Source organism: Crocodylus siamensis, chromosome 5, assembly GCF_052110815.1.
Source record: "Crocodylus siamensis isolate JL-2025a chromosome 5, ASM5211081v1, whole genome shotgun sequence".
Classification (NCBI taxonomy): domain Eukaryota; kingdom Metazoa; phylum Chordata; order Crocodylia; family Crocodylidae; genus Crocodylus; species Crocodylus siamensis.
The window spans coordinates 90,723,664-90,738,024 of NC_143399.1; the positions used below are offsets into that span (position 1 = coordinate 90,723,664).

Consider the following 14,361-nt stretch of genomic DNA (forward strand, 5'->3'; position numbering starts at 1 on the left):
GCCAGTCATATTTCATTGATAGCAATAGACGTCTCTAACCTTCTGTAAATTAGATGAGCTTAAAGTGAAAATTTAAAGGACCATGTCTTCATCTGATATACATTTGCATAGCTTCATTGAATTAAACCAATTGAAAATCCTGTACAGACATGTGCCACATTTGAATAAGGAGCATTAGAAGAAGCAAAGCTGTGACAGGACCAGGAAAGCCATAAGGAAAAGAAAAGCCTTAAAAAGAACTTATCCAAAGGCCAGTGCTGCCTTAACAACATTCTAATTTTGTCATACAGATCAAAGATCTATAGGAAATGCTCACATGACCAGTGTGGTCTATGGAAGATTTAGCTATTGTACATGATGGTATGTGACTGGACAGCTGGTGAGTGGGGAGCGGGGCTCCTGCCTGCAGTACCAAGAGCCCCATGTGGAGGCAGCCATGCTCACCTTGGTAGCATGTGCTGCTGGATGCAGTGCTGGGAGCCACAACTGTTGCCACAGAGCCAACCCAGCTGGCCCCATGGTGCACATGCATATGGGTTGGTGTGGGGAATGTATGTGGGTGGGTCTGAAATTTGTGGGGGAAAGTGCGGGGTGAGGTTTGTGGGTGTACGTGGGGTTTGTGTGTGAGTGTGGTCCTTTCTGCTGCATGCCCCCCCACCCCACATGACACACAGCTCCTGCCACTGGCAGCAAAAGCAGCAGGTGGAGGGCTCTCAGGGTGCCCATGGCCCATAGCTGGACTGGCCTGCTGGCATGCACCTTCATGCTAGACCAGGTTGTTTCCATCCCAGCAAATCACTGTAGGTCATCAGGCCACAGCCATATGCCATCAGGCCAGGCCAGGCCGGCTCCATGCCTCCACACGGGGCTTCCAGCACTCCAGCAGGGAGCTGCACATGGGGCCATGGAGCCAGCTCAGCCTGGCCTGACAGCGTGTGTTCCCAGCTGCAGTGCTGGCACAGAGCCAGCTCAGCTGGCCCAATGATGGACAGCTCCTGGAAGGAAAGCCAAGAGCCATACCTGGTGACATGGAGACTGCCTGGCCTGATGGTGCGTGGACCAGGACCTGTGGAGAATCACATGCCATCGGACTGGGCTGGCTCCATGCCTCCAAGTGCAGCTCCCCACCGAAGTGCTAGAAGCCCCACATGGAGGCACAGAGCTGGTCCACCCCAACCTGATGGCACATGGCTCTTGCCTGCAGTATTGGAAGACCCACATGCTAGCACAGAGCTAACCCAGTCTGGTTCAAATGCACACACCAGCAGGTTGGGCCAGGATGGCTCTGTGCTGCCAGGTACAGATCCTGGGACTCAGTCAGAGCCATGCACTGGTGGGGAGCCCTGCCTGCTGTGGCCCATGAGCACCCTGAGGGCCTGCCACCTGCTGCTGCTACCACCAATAGCAAGGGATGTGCACCATGGGGGGGAGGAGTGGCAGGGGACCCACACCTACCCACAAGCCCTACACCCACCCAAACACCCCCCCCACAAACCCTTCACCCACCCCCTCACAACCCCCACAGACATCCCCACATCCATTCACAGATCTTCCCACAAACCCCACACACACCCACTCACACCCTTTCACAAACCCTGCACACACAAACCTCCCCCCAACAAATGTTACACACACATCACATCCACCCCAACCATACTCCACACACAATTTAAAAAAGTAAAACTATTTTGAGCTATTATGCAATCATCTCTATATACACTATGCAAACACACTTAAATCAAGACAATAATATTTTTCAAAATAAAATTAAATGTATTATAGTAGGTATTTGATTTTTAGTACATGATTTGTGGGGGTTTTCTGGTTCCAAGATGGCAAACCCCTCTCCCAAAAGGACTACTTCTAGGGGTGAGGGGAGGGACTTTCAGTGGCAAAGATCAGGGTTTAGGGGTGGTACTTCTGGTCCCCAAGATGATCAGGGCACAGAGCACCTGTCAAGGGGCAGGGCTACCCCTGTGGCCCTCAACAACACACCATAAGTTGTTAAGTGGCCCTCCAGCCAAAATAATTGCCCACCCATGCTTTAACTGCAAGATCAACCTTCTTGCCATGGAGGATATTAACATTTAATGCAGAAAGTCAAGGATCCAACAGTGGAGCTCCTTCAGTCACCTGTAAAGGACGCTTTAAGTAATGTTACCACCCAATTTACAAAAAGGCAAACAATTTCCCAATATTGATAAAGGAGCCGCTGCTTTAAAAAACCCATGATGCTTAGCTAATAAAATGATGGTAAAGAGGACTATTCTATCTCCAGAACAAGGAAAATGAATGCTATTATTATCCAAGAACCTGTCAAGCTAGGCTGCCACCTGGCAAGTCAACAAAAATGAAAAAGAAGCGATCATCAGTAATTGGATGGTGCCCCATTTAAAAAGATGCTGATATAAATCTTTCATCAGTGGTGAAAGGGCCATCATACACATCTTCCCAAACACAGTAAACCCTACCCACTCACTCATCACACAATACTGCCTAGCAGGCCACAGAGCACATACCCATGTCTGCCAATATTCCTCCCAATTATTCAATACACATCCTTTACTAGGTGTCTTAAACAGGACAATCTCACTTATCTTTAGTAATTACTGAAAAAGTGACCATACATTTACCTGATGGAATATAGAGATGTCCAACAGCGACATATTTCTGAAGGCTTGGAAGAACATAGGAAGGTTTTCCATGACATGCTGGGCTTTGTTTAGAAGAGAGCTGATGCTAGAAACTAGATCCAATAAGGTGTTAAGCAAGTTATCTACCTCAGAAGGGATCTTGACCTTGAAAGAGAAAAAAGGTAGATGTGACCCCAATTAACCACACAAAATTTAACCTATCATTCAATTAGAGGCTTATAACTTCTTTAGTCTCTTTCACGTGCTGTTTACAGGAGCTCCAGCAAACAGTTTACCCAAACCCTATGGTAGCCTACATACAATTCAGTAAGGGTGTATCTATACATCACCATGCTTCTGTACTTCCTTTTCCAAAGTACTGAAGCATGGCGCAGTATGGGTGGTTATTGCACCGTGCATGTGGTGCATGGTTAGATTTCACCGCAGCAATGCACTACAGCAAGGGAGTGTGCTGCTACGGTGACATAACTGTTGATCACATGTAGACCCACATGATCGTTACATTGCTGTAGCGTACCATACAGCAACATAGCATGTCACTACGCCACCACAGGGTGATCTGTAGGTGGACCCTAAGTGTCCCAAGTTCTGCCTAGACAAAGTGTGCATTACAGTCAGTTTTAACTCCTTCCACTTGGAATCAAGAACCTGCAGAGCATCCTTCTCCTTCTCCAGCTAAATGGATCTCTTTTTCTACTCTGTTGATTTCCATGTGTGTAAACACAACAGGTGTTTTTCCTGCCACTGAATCTGGATTTTACCCTTATGCTAATTTACCACTTAAACATTAATTTTAAAGAATTCAGAATTCATTATTTAAAATTGACTTACCGTTTCAATCATTTTTCAAGTCAGCATTTGACTTAAATCCTCTCCATCCCTACTAGTTCCTCACTTCTCTCCCTTCACCCCACTCAGCATCTCCACCTCCCCCTCCGACCCCACCTCCCCTTCTGATCCATTTTCCAAGCTCAGGTACGCATAGAACTACAACAAGCGAGCAATGCTCGTTTCTAGATGACAGTCCCACGTGGGCAGCAAGTGGAATAGTACTATGGTCCAGATCACTTAGGAGTCTAAGTTCCATTAGAACTTAGATTATTAAGTTTTATCCAGCTTCAGCCTTGCTGATCTCAGATTATTCTGAATCCTATTAGCCTGAGCCAGTGAGTCTAGCTGGAAAAAAAGACACTTGATCTCTTTGCTTGGTGCTATTTGCAGAGTACAAGAAAGGAAACCCCAGTGCTGTGTTATGCATTGGAGGGGTAATCCTTCCAAGAAGAAATCTTGGATTGATTTTATTCAACCCATACACTTGAGTACTGTTGTAACTCCCATGTTTTAGCTAAAATTTGGAATTTGGGACAAAAATATGCTACTGCCAGAGTGGGGGAAGTATTCCAGAACCTGCTGGACTACCACAGCAAAAGAATACTTTCAATTTCTTTGTGCTGTGAGTTAAAAGAATGATTCAGGTAATGGTAGTATCATGGAGTGCCATATTTATTCTCCCAAACAATGCCAAACTGAATTTCATAAAGTAAAAATGCAGCTAATTTAACTACCAGAACTGTACGCTCAGCCAGGAATTTTAGAGGGGAGGGAAAAAAAAAATCAAACTATTGTTTATGATCACCTACAGAATCTCCAGAATTCCCAAATTATTACTTAATTTATAATTTTATTGGTGATAGAAAACATGACTGGCAATACAGCCCCATTCTTCAAATCACTCCACTGGCTCCACAGTACTAAATGAGGTTACAGGAAGTTCGGTAGGGGCTGTGTTTGGATTTTACTGGGCTAAGGGTCTATAGCAACACAAAATGATAGCAGCAGAATGGATAGATAGTAAATTATATATTTATAATTCTAGTTGACATCTCTAAAAGTTTTCCAAAAGTTCAGGAATTAAGTATTTGCTTCTCTTACCTTATAAATGATATTACGCAAGTTCAAATTCTGAGCAATCAGTACAATCATAGTATACAAGTCCAGCGCTGGCAAAGCACAAAGTTCTTTCACTGCCTGAGAAGTTTTGTCATTTCCAGGAAGCGTCAGCAAAAGACTAAGGACCTCCTTGTCACATCTTCCAGCTAATGCTACTGCAAGAACACTGTAAAAAAACTATTGTAATGAACTGTAATTAATGTTCATCCTTCATGAAATGTATCAAGAATTTTTACATTAATAAAGTAGAAATGTGTGTCACCAGGTTATTTCCAATAACCATCAATAGTACAGGAAGCCAGAGACTTATATAGCTTTATAGCAGGATATGTTTATATTTTATCTTATTTTTGTGTATAAATTGGTAAAAAAAAAAACCAAACCAAAAAAAAAAAAACACATATATCATAATTTGTCATAGAATCATAGAAAATTAAGTTTGGAAGAGACCTTAGGAGGTCATCTAGTTCAACTCCCTGCTCAATGCAGGACCATTCCCAACTAGATCATTCCAGCCAGGGCTTTTTCCAGCTAGGTCTTAAAAGCCTCCAAGGACGGAGATTATTCTACCACCTCTCTGGGTAACCTGTTCCAGTGCTTTACCACCCTCTGCATAACAAAGGTTTTCCTAATATCCACTCCAAACCTCCCTTACTGCAACTTGAGACCTTTGCTCCTTGTTCTGTCATCTGCCACCACTGAGAACAGTCCAAATCCATCCTCTTTGAAGCCACACTTCAGGTAGTTAAAGGCTGCTCTTAAATCCCACGCAACCCCGCCCCCCGCAGCCTTCTCTTCCCCTGACTAAATAAGCCCATTTTCTTCATAAGTCATGTGCCCCAGCCCCCTAACCATTTTTGTTGCCCTCCACCGGACTCTCTCCAACTTGTCCACTTCCTTTCAGTAGTGGGGGGCCCAAAACTGGACAGTACTCCAGATGTGGCCTCACCAGTGCAGAATAGAGGGGAACGATTACTTCCCTCTGTCTGCTGGCAACGCTCCTATGGTGGGCCAGTAGTGGGTGCTCTTGCATTGAGCCACCCACCTCACTGTGCCCTACAACTTTCCAGGCTCTAAGTGCCTCCCTGGGGGCACCTCATGTCTGGCCGACCCCCTTCCTGGAGCACACCTGCTAGCCCGGGGGTAGAGCTGCCACCACCCAGGAATGGGCTTGATTCTGGCTCTGCACCCCCTGGGAAACACAGGGCTAGTAGCCCTCGAGGGTACTTGACTCACCTCCAGAAGTTGAGATGCTTCCCTCAATTGGAAGCACAAGTAGTCGTCTCCCTTAGTCAGCCAAACCAAGGGGACCCCAAGGCATAATCTAGACCCACTCTTAATAAGTCTCCCACACTAGGTACAAAGGAGAACTTTATTGGTTAAAAGGGGTAGGGTTGGAATAGGGTACAGAGTTGAGTAGTATCAAAGAAATCCCTTAGAGCAAACAGGGTGGCTGGAATAGACTTTGATCACCCATCTGAGTTACTGCAAGCTATATATCTAGTTAGATCTCAGATAGCTTACTCACAAGTATCATCCAGAGGCAGGTGGAGATTCCCTCTGGAGGCAGGCAGTTCCTTGATCATGAGTTTTGAGAGCGAGAGAGCAAGTTTCAGATGGTCCAGCTCTTCTCTCTCTCTCAGAGTTTCCCTCATGGCTGCTGCCCCCTCCTCCTGGGCAGTCCTTAACTTATATAGCCCTTATGACATAATTTACCTGGTCCAATAGAGGCCAGCACCTTTTGGCTGTCAGCCAACCAATTTGAAATGCATCACTAGTTGCTGGGAAGACTGTCAGTCTCTAGCTCACCAGGGAGCCCAAGACCCTCACCCAGGTATGTGATGCTAGTCACGAAGGCAGAGGGAGCAGGTTTCCACCCTCCTTCTGGAATGTATCCAGCTCAGGTTACCTAAAGAGATAAGGTAATTGCCACAGAGTAGAGTTTTTGGGGAGAAACAGAGGTGGCCTTCTGCCACAGCTCCTACTAATGCAGCCCAGTATGCTGTTAACCTTCTTGGCAACAAGGGCATACTGTTAACCTGAGATCCAGCTTCTTGTCCTGCCCAGGTCCTTTTCCGCAAAGCTACTGCTTAGCCAGTTGGTCCCAAGCATGGGATTTGTTCATCCTAAGTGCAGAACTTTGCACTTGTCCTTGATGAACTTCATGAGACATCTTTTGGCCCAATCCTCCAATTTGTCTAGCCCTACCTTCCAGCATATCTACTACTCCCTACAACTTGGTATCATCTGTAAACTTGCTGAGGGTGCACTCCATCTCATCTTTCAGATCGTTAATGAAGATTTTAAACAAACTGGCTCCAGAACCAACCTATGGGGCACTCCGCTTGATACCAGCTACCAACTAGACATCAAGCCATTGATCACTACCCACTGAGCCCAATCCAGCCAGCTTTCTATCCACTTTACAGTCCATTCATCCAACCCATACTTCCTTAGCTTTCTTGCAAGAATGTTGTGGAAGACCATATCAAACGTCTTGCTAAAGTAAAGGTATATCACATCCACTGCTTTCCATATTAATCAATCTGTCATTCAATCGGCAGGCACTCACCCCACAGATACACATACAACAATGAAAACATGCTTATCAAATCAGTTTAATAAAAATACACACTTCATTCTGAGGAAACACCTAAAAACAAGTCGAGGATTTGCATGTCACTATGGTCAAAGACTCAAATCCTATTGTATACATACATACTGTAAGGGCCCCAATTTCAAAGTGCTCACTTAATCTAAGATTTAAACAATGCTCAACAGACAAACAGACACATGCATCAAAGGGAAGGGCAAGATAACTGTAAATGCAGATGTATTTCCTTTATTTCCTAGTACTACAGTGCCATCCTTTAAGAAAGTAATGTTTATAACATGGTTTGGTTTTTTAATTGCCCAGGAAACAGAAATTTCCATTCCCAACCACCTGTATCCCATACCACTTGAGGCATTATCCAGTAGGCTAAAGCAAACTCTTTGAACTCTGTCAGGAAATCCAGAAGTTGGTACATCTTTGTGAGCATTAGCATTATACACCCTTAGCACAGTATACTCAGTAAGTGAATAGTCATATATTTCATGAAGTTTCTGAAGGCTCGTAAGGTATAGTCCCATGGTAATGTGCATCACCAGAGTCTAATCTTAAGGTGACAAAAACAAGGATAAATGTAGCAAGGTCACTATACAAAAAGCTTAGTCATATTCTCCCCCCACAAATGCAAAAGAAAAAATAGTTCATTCATAGCATAGGCTGTTCCATATCATAAACATACAGGGCTACACAAAAAAACTGCACTTGAAAGAGTATGCTTGCAGCTCATATAGCATTAGACACTTATCACTGTGCTTCAGTTGAATCATGTGTATTTAAGTACTCATTTGCATGTACAAGTGTCAGTGTGAACATGCAAATATGTGCACAGATGTGAGTATATGTACAGAGTTTCCACAAGTATAAATTCTGCCTATTACTATTTATTATTTTAGGAGAACAAAGTCTTACAAGTTCACTGTCAAGTTCCTCTTTTACTGGATCACTTCCAGGTGACTTCTCTTGTCTAAATCTACTACTAACAAAACAATGAACTAGTAATAATGGCAGTTACTCATATTGCCCAAGGAGCAGAAGAACAAACAGAAATCACATGCAATTAGAGTTAGACTTGTCCTGTAAAAGAATTTGCATGGAGAATGGCATCTTTCAAAGTCAAGCTTTTTATGGAATAAGCCTGCAGCTCCCTTTGCCTTGTGGAGCATCAGTGACATCCAGTGGCTGCTTGATTGATCCGATTAGTATAAGGCTAAAGCGCCAGAATACCAATTCATTCCCATTTATAAGTATGTGTGTGTATTTGGAAACAGAACCTCTTGTCAGCAGACACCCTTTACAATTCACACAGGATACAGAAGAGGTTATACGACTCCAACCATCAAAGAAGGAATAGGCCGTGAAAAACAGGAGACACAGATAACGACAGCAAGGCTCTTAAGAGAAGGACTCATCCTTTAAGGGAACACAAGAGGGCAGACTGCTGTCTGCACTCCATTCTTAGGCAGGACAATTTCTCCACGAAGCCTGGCTATTGCTCTCCAGACTTTCCAGGTGGCAAAAGTTCAGATTCAATGCTGGTATAAATTGAAATGCCGCTAGCAGAGATGGAGTCATACCCAGTTACAGTAGCAGAGAATTTGGCCTATGACACTTTAGAGCAGTAGTTTTCAATCTTTTTTTCATTTGCAGACCCCTAAAAAATTTCAAATGGAAGTGCAGAGCCCTTTGTGAATTTTTAAATGCAAGTGCAGACCCCTTTGAATTGCAGTTCACATACTTCCAATTGATCGTGGTCCTCTTTTGCGGACTCCTTAGACATAGTTTGCAGACCTCCAGGGGTCTGTGGACCACAGGTTGAAAACCACTGCTTTAAACCAACAGGGCTTGCAAAATGTATCCCATAGGAACATGAGAAATGCCATACTGAGTTAGAACCACAAAGGACATCTACCTGGTATTCTCTCTCTCAGAGTGCCACAGAGAGATGCTAAGGGAAAAATGCAGGGTCTATCAAGACCCAACCATCCCCTTCCTCTCTACCTTATAACTTCTAGCATCAAGAAACCTAAGGAATTCTGATTTCAGGGCTCTATAATTCTGTTGTCATATTTAATACCTACTGACAGAACTATCAAGAATTTGTCCAATCCTCTGTTGAACCTAGTTAATTAATCAGCTTCTACAACATTTCCTGGTAATGAGTTCCCCCAGCTGACTATAGCAGTGTGAAAAGAACTTTATTTTATTAGCTTTCAACCTGTTTCCTAATAATTTCTTTTATATGTCCCCTAGTTCTCGTCTTGCAAGAGGCAGTAAACAGTACATTCTTTTTTCTCCACCAGTCATTATTTGTATAGACTTCTGTCATATCTCCTCCTCAGTTATCTTTTCTCTAATCTAAAAAAGTTTTCCTCTTTATAAGAGAGAAAAAGGAAATACACTATTTAAACATTCACCATCTTAGAGTTTCCAGCAGACTCTGAAATGTGTCCTAGGTTCTTCTGTGCCAGTATCACTACCCACCCCACTTAATGCCTTGATATCATTTTGAATTGCCAAAACCCTCATAATTTTCCATAGAAGAATAATGTGAAAATATGAAAGCCCACACAAGATCAACTAAGGCCGGTGGCATACATTCAAATAAGTATGTAATGGGGTCTGATCCCAGATCCCAACAATCACACCTTCTCCCACACCATACATAAATAGCACAATGTGCAATTATGGGCAAGATCAGAGACAGATCCTAGTCACTACTGCCTGCAGCCTTGCTGTCAATTCCAGGGATGAAAAGCTCCCCAGAGAAGAGGAGATGAGGTGCTAATCCCACTCAAGAGTTTAAGTCCCCATTCCCAGCAGCCTAGCCAGGACTGCTGGGCATAAAGAATCAATGCTTCCAACACAAGATTTAACCTCAGGCAGAAATGAGGGGGTCCCTATGCTCGATAATGTAAAGCCTCATGCCCATCAGCCCTGTGGGAACTGGAGGATCAAGTCTTCCAATAAAAACCTTAGGGCAGGGAGCACCTCAGTTCCATCCACCAAAAGCCAGGTTCCTCTGCACCCAGCAGTCCCAACAGTGCTGTTGGGCACCGGTGTCCAAAATCCCCAGCATAGGAAGTCCCTCAGCTTCTCCACTTGGACCAAGGCAGCCCCAGGCCAGTTGGAGACTAGCTGGTTTTCTATTTTATAGTGCCTTAAATTAGATGAATGTGAAGCACCTTAAGGAGGCATTTTATAGGTCAAGATGCTCATCCAACCTATTTGTCATCCTGTACCTTGGAATGTGAGCCACTCCCTTCCAAGATGATGTCTATGGTTTCTTCAGAGATATTGACTGAAGAATGAAGCTGCAGAGTCAGTTCAGTAATGTTCTGCACAAAGTCTTTGATTTTCACATCTACAACACAGGAAAGAATGCATCCTCAGTGCCACACCCAACTGCTGAACTCAAAATGCCACTCAGCCATCCACTTCCATACATATATTTGGGGACATGAAAGAGCAGAATGAAGTCTCCAGGAACCACTATCTCATTGCCCCACCAGTCCTACAGAATTCACAGTCAGGGTTCTGAGGTATATCACATCTACCTGTGGAGCAGGTCAAGAACGGTGCTTAATGCTACATAACTAATCCACTGGTTCATAAACTATCCCCTCAAGACCATTCAGGAGAGACATCCTAAATTGCTGAAGTTAATCTTCAGCAGGGATCCCGGTTTTTCATTCACCATGGAAAATGCAGAAAAATGCAGATTTCCTCTTTTTAAGGATAAAAACATGGATTTTTGCCCTTTGAAGGCAGGTTCCCCCTTGCAGGCTGGCAGAGTTCCAGCCTAAAACAGGGTTGCTTGGGGTTGGGGGGAGCTTGGGGAGGGTGATCAGGCAGAGAGCACAACGTGCATGTGTGCACACACACATACACATGACAGCCAGGCAGTGTGGAGAGCAGCTCCCACAACTTCCCACAGGTAAATCTATGGATGGGGCAGACTGTGGACCCCATGGTGAGGGAGGGAGTAGAGCAGGGCTGGGGTAGGGGGTGGTGCATGGGGCCCAGGGCCCAGGCAGGAATGTGCGGCTGTGTGGCCCAGCCTGGGAATGGAAGGGAGCCATGGGTGGCTCATCTGGGGAACCCGGCTCCTTGCCACTGCATGCACTCTCATGGGGGGGAGGCATGGGAGTAGTACATGCACCCCAGATTTTTGAGAGTGTTGGGGGCAGATGTGGGCTGCCCACTACAGGCTCAGGGCTTCCTGTCTTGCTGCCCTCATGTCTCTGTAGGTCAGTGAGTGGGACCCAGAATGGGAGAGCAGAATGGGGTGGGGCTGCACCACCACGGTAAGGCACCCCTTGCCTTCCTGGCAACAGCAGGAGCAGCAGCATGGAGTTATGCCCTGCCTCACTGCTGCCAGGTGGGCAGGGGTTGCCTCACTTTAGCAGCACAGCTGGTGCAGGGCTTCCAGTGGCAGCAGTGACACCAAGCCTCCCTGCCCCACTCCACCCTCCTGCACCAGGTCCCACCCACCGGACTGCAGAGGGCCCAAGGGGAGGGCAGAAGGATGGGGAGTCCTGAGGCTACAGCAGGCAGCCCACATCCTCCCTCCCCTCATGGGGTCTGCTCTGGCCATACCACCCACAGAGGAGGGGAAGCCAGGCTCTATGCTCCACTCCAGCCACAGCAGCCACCACCTCATGCAGGTGGCAGCCAGGGAGCAGGTGCTGCTGGGGGCAGGGCAGGGGTCTGTGGGCCCTGGCCTGATCCCATAGCTCTGGCAACTGGGGCCCCCTCTGGCAAGGCTGGGCAGGTGGTGGGCTGTGGGTGGGGAATGAGGGGTACTGGCAGAGCCAGGGGCTGTAGATCAGAAGTAAGGGGCACTGGCAGGGCCCAGGGGGCTGTTGGTCGGAACCAAGGGGCACTGGCAGGGCTGGGGTGAGGGGGCTGTGCATTGAGAGTGAGGGGCAGGGCACTGGCATATCAGGGCTCAATGCCACAAAGGGGGTGGGGGGGCAGTGGACAGCTGCAGCTGGACCCGTTTCCTGGTGAGCAAAGTGGACAGGGGGAGCTCTGATTTTCTATGATAAAAAAACAAAATCAAAAGCCAAAAAATATAGATTTTTAGAATTCATTATAATGATTGGAGCACTGGTTGTTCTTTTAAAAAAAACAAATTGCTTTAAAATTGTAAATATATTAATAAAACGTGTTCAACTGATAACTTTATATGTAGTGGTGTTTCATTTTAATTGCAGAAAAACACAGATTTTGGAGGTTTTTAAATCAGAGAATTTGCCATTTTTAAATAGAGGAAACCAGGAACCCTAGGCTTCAGTCACTTAGGACAACTTGTGCTACTACACTGCAGATCTCTTTTCCTTTCACAGAAAGATTCCAGGATCATGTTACTGGGGAGCTTTGCTACCCTGGGGCCAAATTACTATGTGGGGAGACCACGGACAGAAACAATTTATTCATAAGTTAACTACACACTAGCAAGCTAGTGTTTTTCACATACAGAATTATTTTACCTTTGTTAAGTTTGTTTCAATTTAATATTTGTTTTCATGGCCTTTCAAACAAGCACACCATGATGATCCATAAAACAGCAGCAGGGTTTATATTAGTTCCTATAAATACACCATTAACTTACCATTCGGTAGACTGAAGTTACTGAGAAAAGTGGGTACTGAGTTTCCTGACAAAGATGCCTCCAGGTTTTCAGCCAATCTGAAATGACAATACTAGTTTCATAAGTTGCTATTTCTAACTAGCGAAATATGATTGTACATCATGCATTACATGCACAGCATTTATCATTTTGCATTACTGAAGTGATGCCAGTTAGACAACAGATAAGTGCTAAACACCAGATTTTTCCTGCTGCTTGTGCAGGTAAGCAGCAAGGTACTGAGATGGGCCCAGATTACCATGCACCTATACATACTGCACTGACCATCACATGCCTTGTTCTTATAGGGCCTAACATGGTCAATTTGACAAACTGGGGGTGAAGTAAAGAATTTAGTATAGATCACCCCCGAACTGGTGACCATTCAAAGAAAAAAAAGGGGGCAAGCCCTGCCTTCCCAGTACAGTGTAAGTAATATCTATCATTGTTTACTCCCCCTTGGGCTGTTGGGTAAGAACAAAAACTATGACAAGACAGGCTTCAATCCTGCCAAGAGCAAAGCGCATCCTGCTGCTTGTGCATTCTGAACATCCCTGACTTGAAATCAACCCAAGTAGAGGTTGCTTAAAACCTTTCAGGATCAGGGCCTGGAAATTTGGTTGATATAAGACCCACAACATGTAGACTGGGGTGGGCAAAGTACATCCCACAGGCCAAATCCAGCCTGCCAACTGCCTGGATCTGGCCTACAGCTCTCCCTGTGGGGTTCTGCATGGAGCCAAGCCACACCCTCTCCCACCAGGACAGCCCACACCATGCTCCTGCCTGCTGGCCAGGTGCTGCTCTACTCCCCTTGCCTTCAGCAGAAGGCACCCAGCTGAAGCTTCCCCCCGCCCTGCCCATTCACTCAGAGCAGCACAGACAGGGGCAGGGGCAGGAAAAGGAGCCACCACTGGAGGCGAGGGGAGCAGAGTAGCACCTGGCCAGCTGCAGCTGCATAGGAACAGCACCGCCAGCCCAGGCCCTGGCCAGCATGCACAGCTTCCAGTGGGGCTCTTCCTGTGCAGTTGCAGCCAGCCAGGTGCTGCTCTGCTCCCCTCACCTCCTCAGCAGCTCCACATGCTCCTGCCGCACCACTCTGAGCAGTGAGGGAGCTTCAGCCAGGTGGCTCCTGCCTCAGTGAATGGGGCTCCAGCTCCTGACTGCCTCCCATCAATTCCACCTGCCTGGCACAATAAGCAGCCACCTGCAGGCAAGTGGAAGGCAGGCTGGAGCTGGAGCCAGAGCTCTGTGCACTGGTGCAGGATCCACCCAGCTGAAGCTGACCTCTGCCCACCCAGAGCAGCACAGCAGGGGCAAGAGCAAGAGAAGGAACTGCTGCTGGAGCTGAGGGGAACAGAACAGCTCTGCCAGCCCAAGCCTGAGCCCCAGCCAGTGCACCCAGCTTCCAGTGGGGCTTTTCCCGATGTAGCTGCAGTGAGCCAGGTGCTGCTCTGCTCCCCCGCCTCCAGCGGCAGTTCCTCCTCCTGCTCCTTCCCATGCTATGCTGCTCC

General features: G+C 46.2%; 1 protein-coding gene across 1 annotated transcript in view; it reads right to left on the bottom strand.

The window, feature by feature from the left end:
* ABCA13 (ATP binding cassette subfamily A member 13) overlaps window positions 1-14,361 on the bottom strand; it is a 377,080-nt gene that overhangs the window by 271,498 nt on the left and 91,221 nt on the right. Inside the window, 4 exon segments of the mRNA XM_090049781.1 lie at window positions 2,653-2,798; window positions 4,587-4,781; window positions 10,455-10,576; window positions 12,830-12,906. Of these exon segments, the coding sequence (XP_089905907.1) occupies window positions 2,653-2,798; window positions 4,587-4,781; window positions 10,455-10,576; window positions 12,830-12,906 (540 nt within the window).